This window comes from Echinops telfairi, unplaced genomic scaffold, assembly GCF_000313985.2.
Source record: "Echinops telfairi isolate 266 unplaced genomic scaffold, ASM31398v2 ScPeMD7_8;HRSCAF=38, whole genome shotgun sequence".
Lineage (NCBI taxonomy): Eukaryota > Metazoa > Chordata > Mammalia > Afrosoricida > Tenrecidae > Echinops > Echinops telfairi.
In genome coordinates this window covers 8941916-8964772 of record NW_022103905.1, presented here as the reverse complement: position 1 = coordinate 8964772, position 22857 = coordinate 8941916, and the positions used below count along the sequence as shown (strand labels likewise).

At 35.0% G+C, this 22857-nt stretch overlaps 1 protein-coding gene across 1 annotated transcript in view; it reads left to right on the top strand.

The window, feature by feature from the left end:
• Positions 1-22857, top strand: part of TRPM7 (transient receptor potential cation channel subfamily M member 7) — a 119669-nt gene that overhangs the window by 55392 nt on the left and 41420 nt on the right. Inside the window, exons 12-21 of the mRNA XM_013006334.2 lie at positions 3509-3643; positions 7339-7392; positions 8638-8778; positions 9072-9206; positions 9699-9979; positions 12032-12260; positions 13372-13527; positions 13602-13745; positions 15238-15366; positions 17926-18204. Coding sequence (XP_012861788.1) covers positions 3509-3643; positions 7339-7392; positions 8638-8778; positions 9072-9206; positions 9699-9979; positions 12032-12260; positions 13372-13527; positions 13602-13745; positions 15238-15366; positions 17926-18204 — 1683 coding nt within the window. The remainder of the gene's footprint in view (positions 1-3508; positions 3644-7338; positions 7393-8637; positions 8779-9071; positions 9207-9698; positions 9980-12031; positions 12261-13371; positions 13528-13601; positions 13746-15237; positions 15367-17925; positions 18205-22857) is intronic.

Below are 22857 nucleotides of genomic sequence, written 5' to 3'. Positions count from 1 at the left end.
CAACTTTGAAAACTGTAAGTGAAAGAAGCCTTGGATGTAGTGTTCTCTATGTAAGAGAACTCATGATCACATTCTCTTGCATGTTTAGTCCCAGTTTCATCTACACCTCTACCATCTTAGTAAATGGCAACAACCTCTTTTCCATTGTCTTGCATGAGAAACCGTAGTTTCATCTTTTACTTCTCTCTCATATCTTCTAGTGACATTCCTTACGTAAATCTAATCAGATGTATTCTCTAACTTAGTTTGGGCATCCTAGTCCAGTCTGTCATCATTTCTCTTCTGTGTTGTTTCAGCAACAACCCTTTTTGCCCTCATTCTTCCTTTACTTTTACTGACAGAAGGTAAATCACATCCCATTTACCTGGAGCATAATCCAGAGCCCTTATGAAGGCCTATAAGGCTATAAGTTATCTGCCCAGTATTAGAGTCTCTCTGACTTACCTACTGCTTCTATCTCCTTTGCTATCTTTGATCTACATTGGCTTTTTTGTTCTTTGAACATACTAAGGTTGCTTCTGCCTCAAGGCTTCTCTCTGCCAGGAACACGCTCTCCCTGGATAACCTCCTGGACTCACTTCATTATCTCTTTCTAGTTTGTGTGCACGTGCCCTTGCCTCAGTTAAGCTCTCCTAGTCCACCTTTTAAAAATTTTCTGCTGTAGCCCCTCTGCTAACATTTCCTGTGTTCATTGCTGCCACTTGTTTCTCGCTAGCATTTATCACTATCTGGTAAGTCATCTTTTTCCAGCTATTTATTTTGTGGGAAGCACTATTTGTCAGGTAGTTTTGCTACTGTATTCACAACCTGGCACATAGTAAGCTCTCAGTAATTTTTTTTTTTTCATATCTGAATCAGTCAAACCGAACTCACTGGCACCAACTTGATTTCTATGCATAGCGACCCTAATAGGATGGTGGAACTGCTCTGTGAGTTCTGAGACTGTTTAGAAAGCCTGGCCTTTCTCCGGGCAGTGTGACTGGTGGTTTCAGACTGCTGAGCTTGCAGCGAGCAGCCCAAAGCATAACGCACTATGCCAGCACCCCCAACCCTGGCCCAAATACACGTGTGGCAAATCCTAACCTTTATGCCTATGGTTATAATCCCAGTTGGGAAAGGGTTGTCTTACTATATTAATGAGGCAAAATTAGTGTAAGGCCTATCTTCAGTCAATCTCTTTTGAAATATAAAACAGATTAAACAAACAAGCTAGGCATCAGAGAGAGACAAAAAGAGATTCCAAGCCCCATGAAGATCACCCAGGAGCAGATGAAAAGTACCTTCCCTCAGAGCCAACTGTGAGGGGAAGCGCTTTCCCTCAGGCAAGTACCCTGACTTCCAACGTCTTTGTTTCCTGAATTGAGAGAAAAAATGTTTTGTTATGGCAGTTCTAGATAACTCAGACACTTACGTACCTGAGCACAACTCGAACTCACTGCCATTGAGCCATTACTGACATGTAGTAGCTCCTGGTGGGCTTCCGAGACTGTAACTGTTTGTGGGAGTATAAAACCCAGTCTTTCTCCCGCAGAAATGTTCATGGTTTCGAACTGCTGGCTATTTGGATTGCAGCCCAACGAGTAACCACTACACACATCGTGTAACTTAAAAAGCTCTAAAATGATGGATGAGCATTTAATATAACCAGCCTCCTGTTGATTTTAGTCTCCAGTGCTTCTCTACTATCCATAGACTAGGAATGTGAACGGCCCTCATGTTAGACAAAGAGCATTATAAAGTGGGTTTTAACAGCTGTACTTAGACTGGATTGTAACACTATAGATTTCCCTGTGACTCATTTTCAGTTTGTTCTAAAATTTTTATATCCTTTGCATTTTCTTAGATTAAGGCCTTTCTCTGTTTTATATGATCATTGTTACTGGATCCTTTGTTGTGTAATCTTTGGTTTATATGTTTTTCTGTCGAGGTAAGCCAGGATGGGTGGGTTTATGAAGATAGTAACTGGTTTAATAATTCCATAGGGGCACAGAAAAGGAGTGTCTGGGGTGGGGTAGGAAATCAACCCCAATGGGTATAAAAGGGAAGAAAATGTTCCAAAGTTAGTTGGAGTGATGATTTTGTACAACGCTTCTTATGTGATTGATTAAACTATTGAATTGTATGATATGTTAATTATAGCTCAGTAAAGCTAATTAAAAAAAAAACTAGGTGAGAATTTGCAACATATATTTGGGTGTTGTAGCCCTGTAAGCATATGGGTTACTCTTTGGGCTGCTAACTGCAAGTCCAGGGGTTCAAAATCACCAGCTGCTCCTTGGAAGAAAAGTGAGGCTTTCGACTCCAGTAAAAAGTCATGGTTTCTGAAACTGATTTATAGCTTTTTACAAAAGAACAGATTTGCTAAATATGGAAATTTCCTAGCATGGGAACACACATAATGAGCAGTCACATGCTTACACTTAGGTACAGAATTAGTGTAAATGCTAGTTGATTATGAACTAATACAGATATGTTGGTAATGTAAATCCCTGGGGAGCAGAAAGACGTGAGTGACACTGGAATCAAAGCTCTTAATGTTAGAATAAGTATAATGTCAAAATATTGTGTGTTGAAACAACAGAGTAGCCAAAAATATCAAAGAAAACATACCTCTTATCTTGAAATCTATATATTTAAGCTCTATTTATATGTAAATTAATCTTGGAGCTTATATTCTTTGTTAGATGACAGGGGGTATACGTAGACAAAATTAGAATAAGAAAACTTTAGCAGGCTCAAAAATCAAATGTTTAATTTCATCACGGATTTTGTAGCATGTGGTACGCCAAATTAAAAATATATAGAAGCAACAATGTGAAATATAGCATTAAACCACCTTTATTAATGATACACAGTGATAACTATACATTTCATATGTCTTCATTAATTTAACAGTATTTGATTTGAAATCTGTTGAAGGACTAAATCAATTTCTAGAATTTTGCAAGGGATAGTTCCTAATGCTAACTGATAAAGATGTTATCAGAGATGGGAATTTTTCTAATGTTGAACAATTTCTGGTAAAGTTCCAAAGAAACAAATTATAACTTATGCAGCTTTTGTGGTTGGTTGTGTCTTTTGAAAATTAATTTTTTAAAATGTTTTTAAAAATTAATTTTAAAGCAAAACTGTGACTTTGTGTTTGTGTCCTCCTGATTAACCAGTTAGCTTTCCCTATTATTGAAACAATTTCTCCAAAACAGCTTTTTAAATCCTTTGTAACCCATTGATTTCAGGTATTTTTTTCCCAAAATTTGCGTGATGATAGACCTTTTGTTTTTAATGTCTCCATACCACACTTATTCTATAGAAAAAGGTGTGTGTGGAATGCTTCCCAGAGAGGCTTTTTCATTCATTCTGATGTGCTAAAGTTCTGTCTTTATTCATTTGCATATTTTTTTCCCCTAACACTGGGAGCAAATAGGTTTACATTCTCCAGGATTGGTGTTTAGAATGTTTGTGTAATTAAAATTTTAGAATGTATTTATTAATCTTGCTACTGTTTTAGGTTGGCTCCTTGGAACAAGCTATGCTAGATGCTCTTGTGATGGATAGAGTTGCATTTGTAAAACTACTTATTGAAAATGGAGTAAGCATGCATAAATTCCTTACCATTCCTAGACTGGAAGAACTTTACAACACTGTAAGTCTATGCTAAATTTCTTTGTTGACAAAATTTTGTTGTTTGGGGAAAGTACTAGTTTATCTGAATATAGTCAACTCTATGTATAAGACCTTTAATTGTTTGCTAGCAGGTCACTTACATCCTTTCTTATTATCGATTAGTTGTATGGCTGCCTTTTCTTTTCTGAAACTCTTCTTTCCACCATAATCTTACAGGAAACAGATGAAGTTGTCTTTCACTTGACAAAAAACTTCTAAGTCTATAATTGTTCTTTTCTTCCTCTTACTTTACCACCCTTTGCAATCCGTAATATCAGTATCTTAATTCTAAGGTTGTTAACATTTCTTTAGACTTTTTTGTCTAGGGAAGTGATTTCATGTTGTTATTATTATTATTTGGTTATAATTTTGGTTTTGACCAAGAGTTTAGTTTACATTTCATTATTTCATTTATCTTAAGGGGTCATGAAAACTTATTATTACCATTCTCATTTCATTTCAAGTTGTATTTTGCTACTCTCATTGCAGTGTGTTCGCTGTACCTTTCTCATGGATTTTTCTGTATTAGCAGTATTAATTGTATTGAGCTGCACTTCGACGATCACTCTGACCAACTTCTAGCTTTTCAACTCTGACTTCTATATAAGCTGTGTCCACTCGTGCATCAGTTTCTACCTATTTGTCTCCTTCTCATTCTTCGTGCTTCTGTACCCCACTAGCCATTCCTCAGATCGTCTGCCACAGTGATATATCTCATCTCCTTGTCTGTGCATCTTGCAACTCAGTTTTTTATACTAATTTTTTGAATCACATATTTTACATCATCTTTTCCCAGTTAAAAACTTCTGTTGCCTTTCTGTTGTCTGTGTAATAGTATCCAAACCTGGCCTGGTTTTTCAACCCTTAGCCACATTTTGCCCCAACCTCCTCTTTCACTGGGCCTTTTTATCCTCTTCTGTATACAATATTTAAACTATAATGATCTTAATGCTGTTTCCTAAAAACATAAGCTTTTATTTGTTTTATATGTCCATAGTGCTGGCATTACACACCCTCCCTTCCCTTCCCCCCAACTATTTCACACTTAATTGAAATTATATTCATTGTTTGGAACATAGCTCAAATGCTGGGCTGCTATCTCCATACGGTCCAGTCTTATGGCTAAGTTATATTATTTATGTCTTACTTACCTTGTGGGTTGCAGGTTTTGTGCAGAGATTTTACATATTCTCCCCTTTAGTAGTACCTAGCACAGATAAGTTGGAACTATGGTGACATCCTGTCTCTGGCAAACAAATCTAAATATGAAAAGGATTATCCCTGAAATCTAAATCTGATATAAAGTAATAGAAATAAAAATTGTTCACATGAGTAAGGCAAGTAACATTTTTAAGTGCAGAATTTAAAATTACTGAAACAGTAGTTATTCATAGCATTCGTTTAGCATTACGGTTTTTGTTTATTAGTAAGGACTTATAATGAGATAAAGCAGTCATCTCTTAACTGTCTGTTGTCAGAGTCCCTTCATATAAAAATCATTAAAAACACCAAACCACTTTGTTTCTAAATCGATGTTTACCATTTTAGAAAGTAAAATTAAGAAATTTTGAAGGATTTACCAGTTTACATAAAACCTAAATAAATCCTTTAGCAGTTAACATAAAAAATAATATTTTCAAAGAAAACACAAAGAATTTAGTAAGAAGAATTAGATTATACTTAATGTCTGGCTTCAGAAAAGACAACTGGATTCTTATAAGTAATGCTGAATCAACAGCATTAAACTTTCCAAAACCACCATTCAGTACTTGTGAGAGAGAGTGGAAAATACAAATGACATGTTAATATTATGAAAATAGTTTTGATTTTATTGGCCTCCTGAAAGGAATTTGAGAATTATCCTGTGATATATTTGTTTCATATCAGGAAGTTATAATTAATGGATACAGACAAAGTAGAACACAAAAAAATAATGATTGTAATCTATGTGATCATGTATGAGGAGGCTCCAAAGACTTTGGGAAAATGAAATGGAAAGATGGTGATTTTTCTACAAACCCCATGGCTTCTTACAGCTAGAGAAAATACACCAAAATGATTCCTACTATTAAAAAATTCTGATTACTTCATAGTAACTTGTAAGAGGGTCTTCAAAAAGCTCCTAGCAAAATGGAATTAAAAGATAATGGAATGGTGGGTTTTTTGTATTCATAATGATGATGTATTAAATTTAAAAAAAATAGCAATGCAAATAGGAAATGGAATAACTTTGCTACATATGCAGCCTTTCCCAGTTCAAGCTGCAGAACCACTGAGTCCATACTGCAGGGCTGTTGCTGCAGAAGGCCTTCTGGTGTGTGTATGTATGTGTGTGTGTGTGTATATGTATATATTTTTTTTAATCATTTTATTAGGGGTTCATACAACTCTTATCACAATCCATACATACATCAGTTGTGAAAAGCACATTTGTACATTCATTGCCCTCATTATTCTCAAAACATTTGCTATCCACCTAAGCCCCCGGCATCAGTTGCTCATTTTTCCCCTCCCTCCCTGCTCCCAAGTCCCTCATGAGTTAATGGAATTTTCCACACATTTTTTGAAACCTCCTGTTGCATTTATTTTTAAAAATCTATGGGAAAGAGCAGGCAGAAAACCCAGTTCCTGAGTGGTTATACTAATAATAATGTTTTTAAGGAAAGTAAGGTAAAATGTCTTTTGCATACATCACCAATTTTAGTTATCGTATAGTAGTAAGTCCCTGGATTACTGAAGTTCAGTATGTGGACAATTACTACCTACCCTTCCTTTAATGTTGTGTACATTTGCCCTCAGTTTGAAATAAATGAACCAACCCTTACTCATGACAAATTCTTCGTTACAGTCACCTTCACCTGTTACATAGCAGCTTTTAAATCATTGAAAAGGAATTGAACCTTTCATTAGATTTGAGAACAGATAACCAAGTAGAATTAACCAAAATAGAAAAGATTAACTTTAATCAATTATTGTAAAAAAATGTTTGTTTTAATGGAAGAAAATCTCAATAGAATTTAAGATATGGAAAATAAGCTACTGGATTTATGCCATGTAGAATTTATTGCAATAATTTTTAGATGGAGTCCAAGCACTGCCTAAAATGTTGAAAATACAATGTTGGCTAGTCTACTTCAGTCTTGGTTGAGGAGAGATACATTCTTTCATATTTTAAAAAAATACAGAATGCTATCAAAATAATTGACTTTTTAAAATACCGTTTAATAAAATGAGTAAAGTAATAATAGGAAAAATACGGCATGTATAAATAAAAATGTTTAAATAAGTGTGTAGATTACTACAACTCTGAGGTAAAAACAAATATAGATAGATATTCTAACAAGAAAAATATATACAGCTCTATTACCAGTGTAAGTTACAAAATATCTTTTCTTAAATATCTTTAAGATGTAATTGTGAAGTTGGAAGTCTGAATGTTAGAAGTCTTTTGTGTCATTTTAGTGAAACTGAAATTGTTCATCTTGTTGAAAAATGTACATTTAAAAACAGAAAAAGTACATTTCATGAAAATACATGAGATGATTATATCCTTTCTGTTTCAAATAACTCATAAGCAATATAATTTGTATAAGAAGGTCCATCAAACTCCTATTAAAGAAAAAGGAGAATTGCATTATTTTGTTAATGGTTTGCCCCATTTCTTTCTCCTTAAAGAAACAAGGTCCAACTAATCCAATGCTATTTCATCTTGTTCGAGATGTTAAGCAGGTGAGAGATATTTTTTTAAATGCTATTTTAAAGGCAGAAGTTAGATTTGGGGGGCGTTTAATTAATAGATTGAGATTTATAAGAGATGTCAGAATGTTTTGACATTAGTATGTATTTTTAAAGATTATTCTCATTCATTTCTGTAATAAATATTTTTCACTTAACGGGTACAGAGTTTTTGTTAAGGATGCTGAAAATAATTGGAAATGTAGTGATTATTGTACAGCATAGTAAATGTAATTCTGTCATTGAATTATACTTACATTAGTGGTTGAAATGTTACATATGGTTTATCTCAATAAAAATTAAAGTGGACTCAACTCATATATAATGGTAATTTTCAGTAATTCTTGGAAGATGAAATTGAAGTGAATACGTGATATTCTTAATCTTAAAGCATATTTTGAGGGTCTTCAGTATGGTGAAAACAAAGATTTTATATTAAAGATGAATGCAAGATATATTTTAATACTTTTTAAATGGAAAATTAAAAATATATTGACATCTAAGCATTAGAAGAAAAGAAAAGACGTTGTGCATTTGAAATAAAAATATTAACTGAATAAACAATAAACTTTTTCAAAAGCACTAAGTTCTTAAAACTGCTATCAGGGAAATGGAAAGTAAAGATCTTTTTCTGTATTTTAACTTAGGTGGTAAAGCCCCTTTAAGATTATTTGTGTCTGAAGCAGGCAGTCTTTTTATACTCATAAATAGTTTGTATTGTGAAAGTTATTTGATTGCTACTCTGGGAAAATAAGACTTAATAATGTTACCTACACGTGATATTTAAGTCCCAGAATAGGATATAAAAACGTGTATAACGTATAATATAACAAACATAAATGTTTGGCTTTAAAAGGTACTTATAGGTACTTATGGACCAGTCTGGGATTTATAGTGGGTTTTTTTTGCAGAAAGATGTGATTTGGCATATATGTATCACACTGTCAGTAATACTCGCTCTTAGAGACTCCAGTGCCTCTATGTGAAGTGTTAGGTCAGTGGAGAGACCTTACTATCTATACTTTCTTCTGTGACCATATGCCAACTCTGAGCCACACCTTTGAGACCTCAACACTTCAGAATACTTTCTTCATAGAAAAGTAAATAGAGAAATAAATGACTTGTGTCACCAGTAAAGATAGTTGCTGGCAACTCTGTTTGAGAGGTGTGCGCATTCCTAGGCATGGCATAGAAATACTGAGAAATACGACTATTTAAAAAGCAATGTTTTGATTCCAGGGAAATCTTCCTCCAGGATACAAGATCACTCTAATTGATATAGGACTTGTTATTGAATATCTTATGGGAGGGACCTATAGATGCACCTACACTCGGAAACGTTTTCGACTGATCTATAACAGTCTTGGTGGAAATAATCGGGTATGTCAAAATTTTGGGTGCTCTTTCTGTGTGTGTGTATGTATATGTCCCTAAAATTACTACTGTAAGATTTAATAGTTACTTGTAAGATAGTTATATTGTCTTTAAAATAACATTTTCAACCAAGAGTAATTGGAAATAGTACTTTGAAACTGAAAGCTTAAAGCTATCACCATATGTTATATGTTTCTGTGTGTACATGCATATGTGCAGGTACAGAAATAAATTGATTCCTAATTTTATAACATGTCAGCATTTAAAATCTATAATGGTTAATAAGCTCTCATTTTCAGAGATCTGGCCGAAATACTTCCAGCAGCACTCCTCAATTGCGAAAAAGTCATGAATCTTTTGGCAATAGGGCAGATAAAAAGGAAAAAATGAGACATAATCATTTCATTAAAACAGCGCAGCCCTACCGACCAAAGGTATATTTATTTAAATATTACCCTTTCTGGGTTTTAGATTCTGTCTTTTTATACTTAATATTATGAAGCAAACAAAAAAACCTGTTTATTTTAGTAAGAATTAAATTCTCTTTGTTTTGGACGTAATATATTTTGAATCTTCATTTTCTCATATACTGGAAGATAAGCATTGTGAGTTAATGCTATTACAGTTTTCATGTTTAGCCATGATTACAGCTAAATCCTACAGATATTTTGCCAGCTCCTTTCTTAAATGCTCTTTTTATATGATTAATCTTTGAAAACTTACAAAATCACTTGTTGAAATGCCAATTATATAAGCTCTAGTTTTTAAAAAATCAAGTAAATAAAATGTGTGCTTCTTTATTTTGTATAGTATTAAGTAGAAGAATAATTATAAAAGGTCTTTTATTTAAAATTAAAGAAATTTTTTTCAATACCATGAATGTTAAATGACCTTAGTAATAAACTCTGATGTTTATTCCCTTGAAGATTGATACAGCAGTAGACGAAGGAAAAAAGAAAAGAACCAAAGATGACATTGTAGATATTGATGATCCTGAAACCAAGCGTTTCCCATATCCACTTAATGAACTGTTAATTTGGGCTTGCCTTATGAAGAGACAGGCTATGGCCCGATTTTTATGGCAACATGGTGAAGAGTCAATGGCTAAAGCATTAGTTGCCTGCAAAATATACCGTTCAATGGCATATGAAGCAAAGCAGAGTGACCTAGTAGATGATACTTCAGAAGAATTAAAACAGTATTCCAAGTAAGTTATATTTTAATATTTGAAAATACTTTTATATAAGAGTACATGTTTTAGTGGTCAATATAGTGTCATGCACTTAAAGGAATTAATATATCTATAAAGAGAAGACTAAAAAGAATATTTCAAAACAAAACCCATGATTTGTTAGGGTATTCCTGCCCCTAACACATCATCATGGGTCCGGTAGGCGCAATTATACAACAATATTAAGTAACGATTATAGCAAAGTCATAGAGAGCAAGAGAGATAGAGGAGAGATTGAAATAATGGCGTTAGACACATTTCATGGTAGCATGCTCACCTTAGCCTGCTCAGTGGTCCACGTGGAGAGAGAGATATTTAATGCTAACCAAGGCTTTTATATTTTGGGGGGACATGCAAGCCCCTTAATTACAGGTGAAGACATACGTCACAGGAAAGGGTTGTGCTACAGGTAATACAGTCATGGGAGGGGGGGTGCTCTAGGGGTATGGGCGCAATAGGAAGAGGAGGGGTTGGAGGTATAAATGTGGCAAGATGGGCGGATCCTAGATTTAGGATGGCAGCCTAACTTTGGATGTTACTGAGCTGGTTTGACCTGTTCCCTGGACCTGTTCCCTGAGAAGTAGCCCATTGTCCTTAGCAGCAGGGAGCAGGCCTACCCATGGTGGGACTAGACAGTAGTCTGGCAGCTGACTGCCTTCAGGGAAGTAACTTGACAATTATTAGCTGCAAGCAGTGTCCTAAGTCTAACATATTTGGGGGAGAGAACTTGGGAGGAATCTTTCTGTTTCCCACAATTGTTGGCTACATCTCATACCAAACAAGTGGGACAGAATAGAACTGCCTCATAGGGCTTCTAAGGCTATAGGTATTTGTAGAAGCCTGTCCTCTCTCAAAGTGAGTGGAGAATTCAAACGACTGCTTTTTTGGGGAGTTAAGCACTTTAACCGTTGTGTGAATTCTGAAACCAAAAAAAAAGAAAAAAGTAAATCACAACATAAGGAGAGTTTACATCAATAAAGCCAATTTAACCCTCTCACTGCCTCACTCTCACTCCCTCACTCACTCACTTTCTCACTGTCTCACTCACTGACTCAGCCTCACTCACTCACTGCCTCACTCAGTGACTCACTGTCTCACTCATTCACTGCCTCACTCACTCACTCTCTCACTGCCTCACTGACTCAGCCTCAGAATAGAAAAAAAAAATGGAAAAAAAGAAAGCCAATTTATAAATGTGAGAAATATTACCAAGTACGGTTAGAAGTTATATATTAGAAGTTATCGATAATTAGAATTAATACATTTGAATTATGGTGTTGGTGCAAAATATTGTGTATGAACTGCCAGAAGAAGGAACAAATCTGTCTTTGAAGAAGTACAGCCAGGATGCTCCTTAGAAGCGAGGATGGGAAACTTCATCTCAGGAACTTTGGATACGTTATCAGGAGAAACCAGTCCCAAGAAAGAACATCATGCTTGGTAAAGTAGAGAGTCAGTGGGAAAAGAGAGATTGACATAGTTGCTCCAAAAGAGGGCTCAAACATGTAAACAATTGTGAGCCTGGCGCAGGACCAGGCAGTTCTGCTGCACCTAGAGTGGTTGTGGGTCACAACCAATTCGCTGGCATCTAACAACCTGACTAGAAGGATTAATGATTTATTGTGGTGCTTATGCACTCACACAACAATTTCTGGCTTTTTGTTTTCATTAGATAAGTCTCGGTCCCCATTCGTTTGTTTTTTTAACTAGTCTGTGTCTGATACATGATGGAAAAGTACTATGCACTGTCTCAATTTTGGTTCCCTGTTGAGCTATAGACTGCATTTTCCAGAATCAGGTGAAAGGAGCCTGAATTCATCTTTTCATGCCTATTCTTATATTTCAGTATTGTGTTTTCAACATAGATAGAGATGTCTACAACAGAGCTGCTACTAGTCTAATGCCTCAAAGTTCCTTAATTTATATGAAAATATTAAAACTAGGAAGTGTTATTAATTGATTAATTTAAGATAATGGTTTTAAAGTTACAGTTTGGTAATCTGAATGTATTCTGGCTTTTTTTCATAGTGACTTTGGTCAGTTGGCAGTTGAATTATTAGAACAATCCTTTCGACAGGATGAAACCATGGCTATGAAGTTGCTCACTTATGAACTGAAGAACTGGAGTAATTCAACATGCCTTAAGCTAGCAGTTTCTTCAAGACTTAGACTTTTTGTAGCCCACACCTGTACACAAATGTTATTGTCTGATATGTGGATGGGAAGACTGAATATGAGGAAAAATTCATGGTATAAGGTATACCTTAGAAATAATTTTGTATAAAGTATGTGAGTATATAAAATGAACAGAAGAATTAACCCATATGTAAAGTAAAATACTTGATGATGAGGGTGATGGAGTGGTGGTTGGCATTTTCTTTCACTTGATAGTTGGACTCTTTTTCTCCTGAGTCCTTTTCAGATACATAGGTAGTGATTATTGTCTCTGTCTGCGCCACAAGTGTGAAGGCAGCAAATGGGGCTGTTGGACCTAACAGCCTTGTAAAGAGTTTCCATTTTATGAAAGTGTCCCAAAGTCTGTTTTAAGACCTGTCGGTGTTCCATAATAATCAGTTACTATTAAGTTATTTGAAGTACATTAGCTATAATGACGTTTATGGTTAAGATGGATAACTTTAGGCTAACGGTGAACTTTGAGGGCGAAATGATGGTTTGTACTTTCAATTTCATCATAGTTAAGAGATACTGCTTTAAATTTTCCTTTTCATCATATCTTTTTAAATAAGGTCCAGAAGTATAGAAGGCAGAAATCAGGCAAGTAGTTTTTAACCATAAGACTTTGTAGGTGATTAACAAATTCTAATCATCAATTAAAAATGCTGGTGAAAGATTAACCAACAGAAACCCTACACCACAATTATAATTCTTTTGTTTTTGAATTTTGCAGGTAATTCCTAAATTTTTTAAAAGTAAATCTTGTAGTTTAGAGAGTCCCAAGCAGAGTAATCGTGTTATGACATGGAACATTTGCAAAGGAGATTTAGGATAAGATTAATCACATAGCATTTTCATAAGGTGTACATTTTTTAAAAATATGTTTTCTGAACAAAGTCTAAATGGGTGGGTTATCTTAAAAGGCATATCTAGAGTTATTAAATCTTTTCTGTACTTTTTATTTTCATAATATTTCAATGTTTTATTACACCTTGAAACAATTCAACCTGGGCCTCTTTAGCATTTTATAAGTAGCAAACATATTTTTCAGGGTTTTTTTCCCCTTTTAGGTACAATGATCTCATTGTAATGTCAGGTCTAGTGATCACAGAATAGTTTCTGTCTTTATTGCTTTTATTATCTTGAAGGTCATTAATTGTAAAATATAAACTTTTATGTTTCTAAATGTTTAGGTCATATTAAGCATTTTAGTTCCACCTGCTATATTAATGCTGGAATATAAAACCAAGGCCGAAATGTCTCATATTCCACAATCTCAAGATGCCCATCAGATGACAATGGAAGATAGTGAGAACAACTTTCAAAATATAACAGAAGAGATCCCCATGGTAAGGCGGAAAAATGTTTTATGTAAATATGTTTGTTTGTGAATAAATGTATAATATTCTTATTCTTATTTTAGGAAGTATTTAAAGAAATAAAAATTTTGGATAGTAATGAAGCAAAGAATGAAATTGAGATACAAATAAAATCAAAAAAGCTTCCAATCACAAGAAAGTTCTATGCTTTTTATCATGCACCGATTGTGAAATTCTGGTTTAACACTGTAAGTTTTTAAATTGTGTGAGTATGCATTATAGATAAGCTTTAGGGTATCTTTGGGTTAGAATTCATACTAATATTGATATAACTTGGATCTCTGAAAAGCAATTTTCCATTTATGTGGCAGTATATTTGGCTTATTTCATTCCATTTGCCAACCTGTAGAATGATAAATATTAACAAAGCTTAATTCCAGTAGAGACTAAACTGGGGCCATTCGGGTGTTGGCTGGTATGACTGGTGATAGTGAAAACATATCCAAGTCACCCATTGGTTTCCATTTCATTGCTCGCGATGGAATAGCTAGTCCTTCTGACATAGTAGAATACATGCTTGATTGTCTGCCATATAGTTGGTTTTCCTCTTTATAGAACAGATTTTACTTGTCCATCAAAGAGCATATGCCTATAGCGAGAAGTACCCACCTGAAGAAGCACATGATATTAGCTACTACCTTTAAAGCAGGGAATACTTTCCCTCCTAGGAAAACTCATAAGAGTTTTTTATTTTTGTTAGCATTTTTGTTTTGTTTTTCATTGTTATTAGACATTTCTGAATTGTCAAAGTATCCAAATGGCTTTCTGATAAAATGGACATTTGAAGACTTGATTCTTCAACCATTGCATTCTCCTCGTCCATATACTACCCCATTAATCTGATTACTGATTTATTAGATTTCTTACCAATGTAATTCTTCTATTACTCCCTCCCTAGATGCTAAAATTTTAAATTTGAATTATCTGATCTAATCCCTAATCCAATGGCAGTAATGTAGGTTTCTTATATTTGCATTCATGTGAATGTCTACATCAAAGAGGCGGACTCAGGTGGCCACAGGACTTTTTCTTTTCATTTTACATCTGTTGTAGCTTACTTCCCTACCGTGCCATAGCTTAAATCAAAGATAGGGCTTCTTCTAGGGCAGGCAGAAAGGAAAGGAGGAAAAGGCAGAGCGATTAACCACAACAGTTCAAGTGTCATTGAGTTTGGGTTTTTCTTTGAAATGAATTAGTATTCAGATGTTATAATACATCTTTCCTTTTCTCATTGTTGCTGAAAGTATCAGTAAAGGAGGACAAATTGCTTAACTTCTGTTTTCCTTTCTTGGGCCTGATCTTCGGTGCATGAGAACTAGGGAAATGATAGTTGTCTGTTTTAGTAAGACTTTAGTAGGCAGAGAGAAGAGACGGACGGGTACTATATGTTCTTAATGTTTATGGTAGTGAAATTCTTTGGTAGTTTTAGTACATTATGATACTTTAGAAATAATAAAACAAATAGAATTTGATGGATTATTCAGAGAACATAAATCTGATGTTTATAATTACGAAATGGGGCCATTTATACTTTGATAAATGCACTTTTTACTATCTATTTCTAAAACAATTATTGAAACTTAGGGAAAGGTCTTAGTGGTTCATTTAGTTTTTTATCTTGTGTAAACTTTAATGCTATTTTATGTTGTAACACTTATGTTGACTTTTCTTTTTTATTAGTTGGCATATTTAGGGTTTCTGATGCTTTATACATTTGTGGTTCTTGTACAAATGGAAAGATTACCTTCAGTTCAAGAATGGATTGTTATTGCTTACATTTTTACCTATGCTATTGAAAAAGTCCGTGAGGTATGTCTAATCTTTTTCTACCTATAACTTATAGTATGTACTGAGTGATATATTGGTTGCTTTTTCTGTATTTGTGGGTATGTTATTCATAATGTCATTAAGTCATGACATTATAGAACTATGTAAGATGTTTCTTTTTAGCTCTTCTGAAAGAATAGAGACCTGTAAGTATGCCATTAACTTTGACTGTCAGCCATAACAAAGGTAGTGATCTATCTCATAAAAGAAACCCAGATTTATTTTAATCTTCAACATTCATTTTCATGCTTTCTGCCAATCTTCAAAAGATATTAAATACACATATAGACAATTAGGTAAGGTCATTGTACATAGGCTTAAATTTTCTTTTGCATTCTGTTTTTTGTTTTCTTTTGTATTCTTTGGATACTAAAATGTCTTTAAGATTTAGATTTCTTTTGACCTCCACCAATTCAAATTTTAAAAGTTCTTCAGTTTTCCCATCATCTACTTCCAGTGGGAGTGTAATTTTTAGAGATGATTTGATACATGTGAAATGACGTACACAGGATCAGGCTCTCTGTCAGTACATTTCTAGTGGTTTTGTTAATTAAATTCCTAACCATTAAAAAATATATGTATATTTAGATTTCCTATGTGTCTATCAGTATTCAATTTTAGTTCTAAATTTCCTAAAAGTATTGTTTTGGAGGGGGGGAAATGAATTTATTTCTTCTTACACTAGGAGCTTCTTAAATTGTTTTTTTATAACATATTTCATATCTCTGCTTACATTTAACACATCCATGAAATTTCAAGAATAATTCAGTAATTTTCGTCCCTCTTAGGTATTAGGAATTTGCCATATTAACTGCCTCCCTTTTTCTTTAGCATACCATACTTCACCCACACTCAGCAGAATACCTTTATTGCTTGTTTGGCCTGGAAGAAAAGGCCCTCTTCTCTACTGTGGTAGCCTTTGCTTTTCTGACTAACTTAGGTTTATCCTTTGGGAATCAGTTTCTACATGACTTTTTAAGGAACTTTTCTTTTTTGTCTCTTGTAGCTAGTTCAAATTTACTAAGCATTTTAAATTTCTGAGGCCAGTGATCCGTTTGCTTATGAACTCTGTTGTTTATTATTTAATAAAAGTTTTTAAAAAGCTTATTCAATGATAAAAGAGGTTGCACAGCACTTAAACATAGTAGTAAATAATTCTGCAAAGATTCATGAAGCAGTATGTTTCGTCGGTGCTACACTGCGCCCTGACTGGCTCATCTCCTCTCCACGACCCTTCTGTAACGGAATGTCCAGTTGCCTACAGATGGGCTTTGTGTGCCCCCTCTGCACTCCCATTTTTTGTTCTTTTATTCCTGGTACCTGATCCCTTCAACACATCATGATCACACAGGCTGGTGTGCTTCTTCCATGTGGGCTTTGTTGCTTCTGAGCTAGATGGCCGCTTGTTTACCTTCAAGCCTTTAAGACCCCAGATGCTATATCTTTTGATAGCCAGGCACCATCAGCTTTCTTCACCACATTTGCTTATGCACCCTTTTGTCTTCAGAGATCTTGTTGGGTAGGTGAGCATCATGAATTGCCAGTTTAATAGACCAGAGCGTTCATGCATTGAGGGAGTACTTGAGTGGAGGCTCAAAGTCCATCTGCTACCGTAATACTAAACCTATAAATATATGCACATATATCTATTTCCCCACCATCAATAATATAAATATAATTATATGTGTACATGCCTGTATTTAGACCTCTATAAATGCCCTTTGCCTCCTCTTTCTTTCCTCTATTTCCTTTGACTTTCCTCTTTTCCCACTATCATGCTCAGACTTCATTTGGGTTTCAGTAATTCCTCTGGGTTACATTGCCCTTGATCAAACCCTTGCAGGCCTCCTTCACCCTCCTCGCCACTGATTTTGGGTCACGTGTTTCTCCCTTGTCCCTGGGTTTGTTAACACCCACTTCCTTTCCCCCGCCTCCCCCTCTTTCTTGTCCCCCTGGAACTGTCAGTCCTGTTTTCTCCTCCAGATTGTTTATCCCGCCTATCTTATCTAAATAGACCCGCAGAGATAATAATATGCACATAAAACAAGACATAGCCAAACAAAGCAACAAAATAAAACAACTTTTTTACCAGCATTTCACATTCTAAGTCTTTTCTTAGTGTTGCATGACCTGGTTTGAAAAGGTCATAAGTTTCTGGGGGTTTGTTTTGTGGGGTTTTTTTTCATTTATCAGTTGAGGATAGACATACCTGCGCTTGCTAGCTCTTTGGATTTTCATAATCAAATACATTACCAAATATCAGAGTAATCAAAAGCATTTTTGAAACACTTAAAGATGTATAGAATTCTGCTGTACTATTTTAAGTGAATGCTGTGTTTATTTTAATAAAAAGGAATTGATAAGAGGGAGGGAAAAATTGAGGAACTGATGCCAGGGGCATAGGTAGAAAGCAAAAGTTTTGAGAATGATATACAAATGTGCTTTACACAATTGATGTATGTATGGATTGTGATAAGAGTTGTATAAAACGATTAAAAAAACAAACAAAAAAATTGATAAGGTCTTTTTTCTAACCTCTAGATCTTTATGTCTGAAGCTGGGAAAATAAGCCAGAAGATTAAAGTGTGGTTTAGTGACTACTTCAATATCAGTGATACAATTGCCATAATTTCTTTCTTCATTGGATTTGGATTAAGACTTGGAGCAAAATGGAACTATGAGGATGCGTATAAGAATCATGTTTTTGTGGCTGGAAGATTAATTTACTGTCTTAACATAATATTTTGGTATGTGCGTTTGCTAGATTTTCTAGCTGTAAATCAACAGGCAGGACCTTATGTAATGATGATTGGAAAAATGGTAAGTTGAGAACATTTGATAATATTCTTGTGTTTACTAGTATATCCTCTTATAATCATAAAAACATGTTAATAGTGTGTTAAAACATTGAATGTTGGTTATTTCGTTTTCTTGATTCACAGTTTAAATCTATCATTTCATAAAAATATTTTAACTTATAAAATAGCCTTGAAAGGATAAAGGGAACTAACTTATAAGATAGGTTTGAAGGGATAAAGTTAAGAAAACCATATTTCTTTTATCTTGAAATGATTTAATTTTTTAATTCTGTTTAACAGTTGCATTTAGAATTAGAGTGAAATACACAATTTTATTAGCTTTAATTTATAACTTGATACCTTTACTACTACTACCCTAAACCAAACCACCATGAGATGTCTAGTAATAGGTTTCTTACAACTACTATGATTGCTTATTTTCAGTCTATAATTACAGCCTTTCATTATTTCAAAATGCTTATCAGAATGTACCTCTTCTCCTTTAAAACATCTTTGAATGATTTTGTATTGCTCTGGAGAGATCAGTGCCCTTTAATTCTGCCCAGTTTGTCCCTTCTATCTTGTTGTTTTACTTCTAATTTTGAGATAATTATAAATTGGCATTCTGTTCTAAGAAAGAATGCAAAGACACCCCTCTACCCTTTACCCAGTCTCTTCCTAGCCTCCTGCCATTCTTTTCCTCTGTGCCCAAGTCACTTTTTACTCCCTTTTTCTTGAACGTCCCACACTGCCCCCACACCCAGCAGAGTCCATCGTTTATTGTTCTCCATTTGGCCTGGAAAGGCCCGCCCTCCCATCAACCATCATACCCTTCACTTCTCTGACTGATTTAGATTTATCATTTAGACCTCTTGTCTCATGATTTTTTTTTTTGTCTCTTGTAGCTAGTTCAAATTTACTGCTATATAGCTGTGTTTATCTCAGTAGGTATAGCCTTATATCTCTGAATCCATCTATCTATTCTTTCTAGTCTTTAGTTACTGTCTTGCATCTTATTTTAATTTTATTGTGATGGAAATATACATAATAAACGTACTCCATCTCAATAATTTTTAAATGTACTATTCTTCAACTTAAGGAACTTTTCTCTCTTTTTCCAAATAATTTCAAAACCCATGAACATGAACTCAGTGCCCCTAAAGAAGAAACCGCTCTTTTTCTCTTCCTCCTACCCCTGGTTCACTAGCAATCTTGGGTCCAATATTCAGTAAACCCTACAAGAGCTAGATCTCAGTGGGGCTGCCATGTTTTCCAGGTCTCACACTTTTCTGTTGCTTAGTTTAATGAAAGCAATTTGCGTTTTCCTTCTCTGACAAGGTTCTCAGCTTTTATTATACAGAGTAGCTTCCAAGGGTTCATGGAAACGTTACGTTCTCTTTTAATTCCATTTTTTAACAAGCTTTTTGAAGCCACCTTGTATTAACTTTGTTCTTTTGCAATTGACTGGCTTTACTCAGCATGATGCTTTGAGGATTCATCCATGATATGGCATGCGTCAGGACTTGACTTTTCTGTATGGTGGAGTAGTCATTCACTACATATATGTACCATATATTGTTTATCCATTCATCTTTTGTTTCTAGCGGAACATTTTAGTTGTTTCTACGTTTTGGCTATTATGAAAAGTGCTGCAATGAACGCTGGTATAATGGTAATTTTTGAGTACCTGCCAGACTTTTTCCTCTGAGACGATACCATTTTACTTTCTGACCAGCAAGTGAATGTGTGTTCCAGTTTCTGTCCAGCCTCACCATCACTCATATCTTTTGGGGTTTTTGTAGTTGTCATTTTTATCATTGCCATTCTAATAGGAGTGATGTGTTATTTCATGATAGTTTTGATTTGTGTTTCCCTACTGGCTAATGTCCCCTGCTTCTTGAGTGACGTAAGTCATTTGCTTTGGGCTGACAAACCTAAAGGCTGGCTATTGGAACCCTACCTAAGGGTTTCGGGGAAGAAAGGTCTGGTGGCTTAAGTCTGTAAAGATTACAACCAAAAAAATTCTATGGAGCGGTTCTACTGTGTACTGTCTTGGGTTTCCAGGGTTTAGAATTGATTCATTGGCACTTACCTTTGTTAAAGGAGCCCTGTTGACTTAGTGGTTAAGCTTGTACCTGCTAACACAAAAGTTGATGGTCTTTCGGAGAAAGATGTAGCAAGCTGTTTCTGTAAAGCGTACGGCTTTGGAAGCGCTGTAGGACAGTTCCATTCTGCTTTATAGGATTGCTTTGAGTTGGAGTTTACTCAACAGCAGCAGGAATGATGTTGGGTACCTATTCTCTGTTGGCCATTTGATTATCTTCTATAGTGAAATTTAAGTCTTCTGCCTGTTTTTTATTGGGTTGTTTATATTCTTGTGGTTTAATTGTAGAAGTTTTAAAACTTTTTATATTAGGGCCTTATTTAGATAAATGGTTCTTGAAAATATATCCCAATCAGTAGGTTGTCTCTTCACTTTGTTGATAAATTCCTTGTAAAGAACAAAAGTATTTACGTTTTAGTAGGTTCCCTTTACCTATATATTTATCTATTTTTAAAGACGAGGATGACGAGGCTTTGTCTCACATACTTTGAACATATTATCAAGAGGGTCAAATCCCTGGAAAGGACATCATGCTTGAATGAAATAAGTCTGTTGTAAAAGAAATATTATATGATCTCACTTACATGAAATAAGTAAATTCAACGGGGCTTCAAAAACTTTGTTATAAAAAATGGAAGGATTTTTAAAGGGACCTTGGTGGAGCAATGTTCACATGCTTGGTTGATAACCAATAGGCAGTTCAAATCCACCCAGTGCTCCGGGGGAGAAAGATATGACAGTGTGCTTCTGTACTGACTGTTGTTGGGTGCCGTTGAGTCTGTCCTGATCCATAGTGGTTTTATGTATACCAGAACAGAACACTGCCACGTCCAACACCATCTTTACAACCATTGTTAGGTTTGGCCCATTGATGCAACCACTGTGTCAGTCTATCTGCTTTTCCACTAATCCTCTGCCAAGAATGGTGTCCTTTTCCAGGAACTAAAGATTTCAGTCTTGGAAACGCTAGTCATCTCCTCTGTAGTCTTACAGGGTCTCTTTTGAGTCAGAATCCATTCAATGGCAATGGGTTTATTTATACATTTTGTCTTTTGCAACTCGTGTCTGTATTTCAAACTATTTTTATATGGATTTTTTAGTTATAGTTTCCTCTAGACAAGTGTTTCTCCAAGTGGTTTGTAACGACCATGAGATGCTAGAACAATCAATGGAGGCTGCAAAAGCAGATACAGGCAGTTTATCCTGGATTATGGGTTATAGTACAAAAGTTTTCAATTGCCAGAAGTGTACTAAGTAAATTTTTTTCCCCTGAAAAACATCTGTAGACCAAATAGTTTCTGGGAACCTATTCTCTAGACCAGCAGGCAATACCACCTCTGGGGGTTCACTAGATAGATCCACGGGAGTGGGGGTGAATAAAAATAAAGGGAAAGTGGAAGCATAAATAGTTCATACATGTTTCATCTATTTCCTGAAAAGGGGACAGTAAGCCAAATAAATTTGGAAACCTCTGCTCTAGATTACCATATATACTCGCGTATAAGCCAATGCACCTAATTTTACCTCAAAAACTGCATTACAGATGCGCTGAAAAACTCGGCTTATACACGACTCTGTGCAATATAAACTCCTTGGATTAGGATCCTTGTGTGGTTTTGGTTACTTTTAGATAACAATACCTATCAAATCATTTCATTACATGTAGAAGAACAGGATACACGTATTCACTGAGGACTTAACTATAACTTGATGTACTAACTGTCCAGATTTTTGTATCAGTAGAAGATTATAAATTATGAAAATTAGAGTCATTCATTAAGTACCAGTATGTGAGAAATATTTATGACATTAAAAACTAGGCATTATGAACTTTGAAAGAAATTTTGAAATAACTTTTTAATAGAGAAGGAAATATTGGAATAGGAGAAGCCAGTCTTTCCCCAACCACGGTATTTTTTTTTCTTTAAGAGTAATAAATTGACAGTTCAGTGTCTCCTTCACATTTTAGACTAACTCTTCAATTTATGGATATTGAGAGTGGCTAGTAAGATTGTTCTTTGTGAAGATTTTCAGTTAGTTCGCAGTACTCTGTCAAAGTCCTACATAAGCTTTCATTACTCAGCCCTGATCTGTGCTTTTGTTGCCAGACTGCAAGAGGCAAGATTATTCTTGCAAGCACCTGCAGAAGGAACACAGCAGGTTTCTCCACTGAGCTGTTTCAGAGTTCAGTTCTGACCCCACAAGTTAATATACACGAAACTGGGGCTTTTTTTACATTGATTAAAGGAGATTAGCAGCTTTTTTACAGTGTCACAAGATCTAATTGATACTCTCAGAGGCAGCTTCTACAATGGATCATTAGGAAATTATACCAACATTTCTCGGGGGCCATTAGATCAATGTCACATGAGGCTTCATATACCCTTATGTATCTGAATTGGGGGATGTTTAATGTCTGGCTGTTTGCCTTACCTTGTTAGCCTCCTTCACAAGTTGGAATATCCATGCTGATTAAGCTTAGAAGTAATTTTTATTGGCATGGGAAAGAGACTGTTAGATTTGGGATTTTTATCTAACTCTTAAATTATGTTATACAGTGAACCCTCGCCA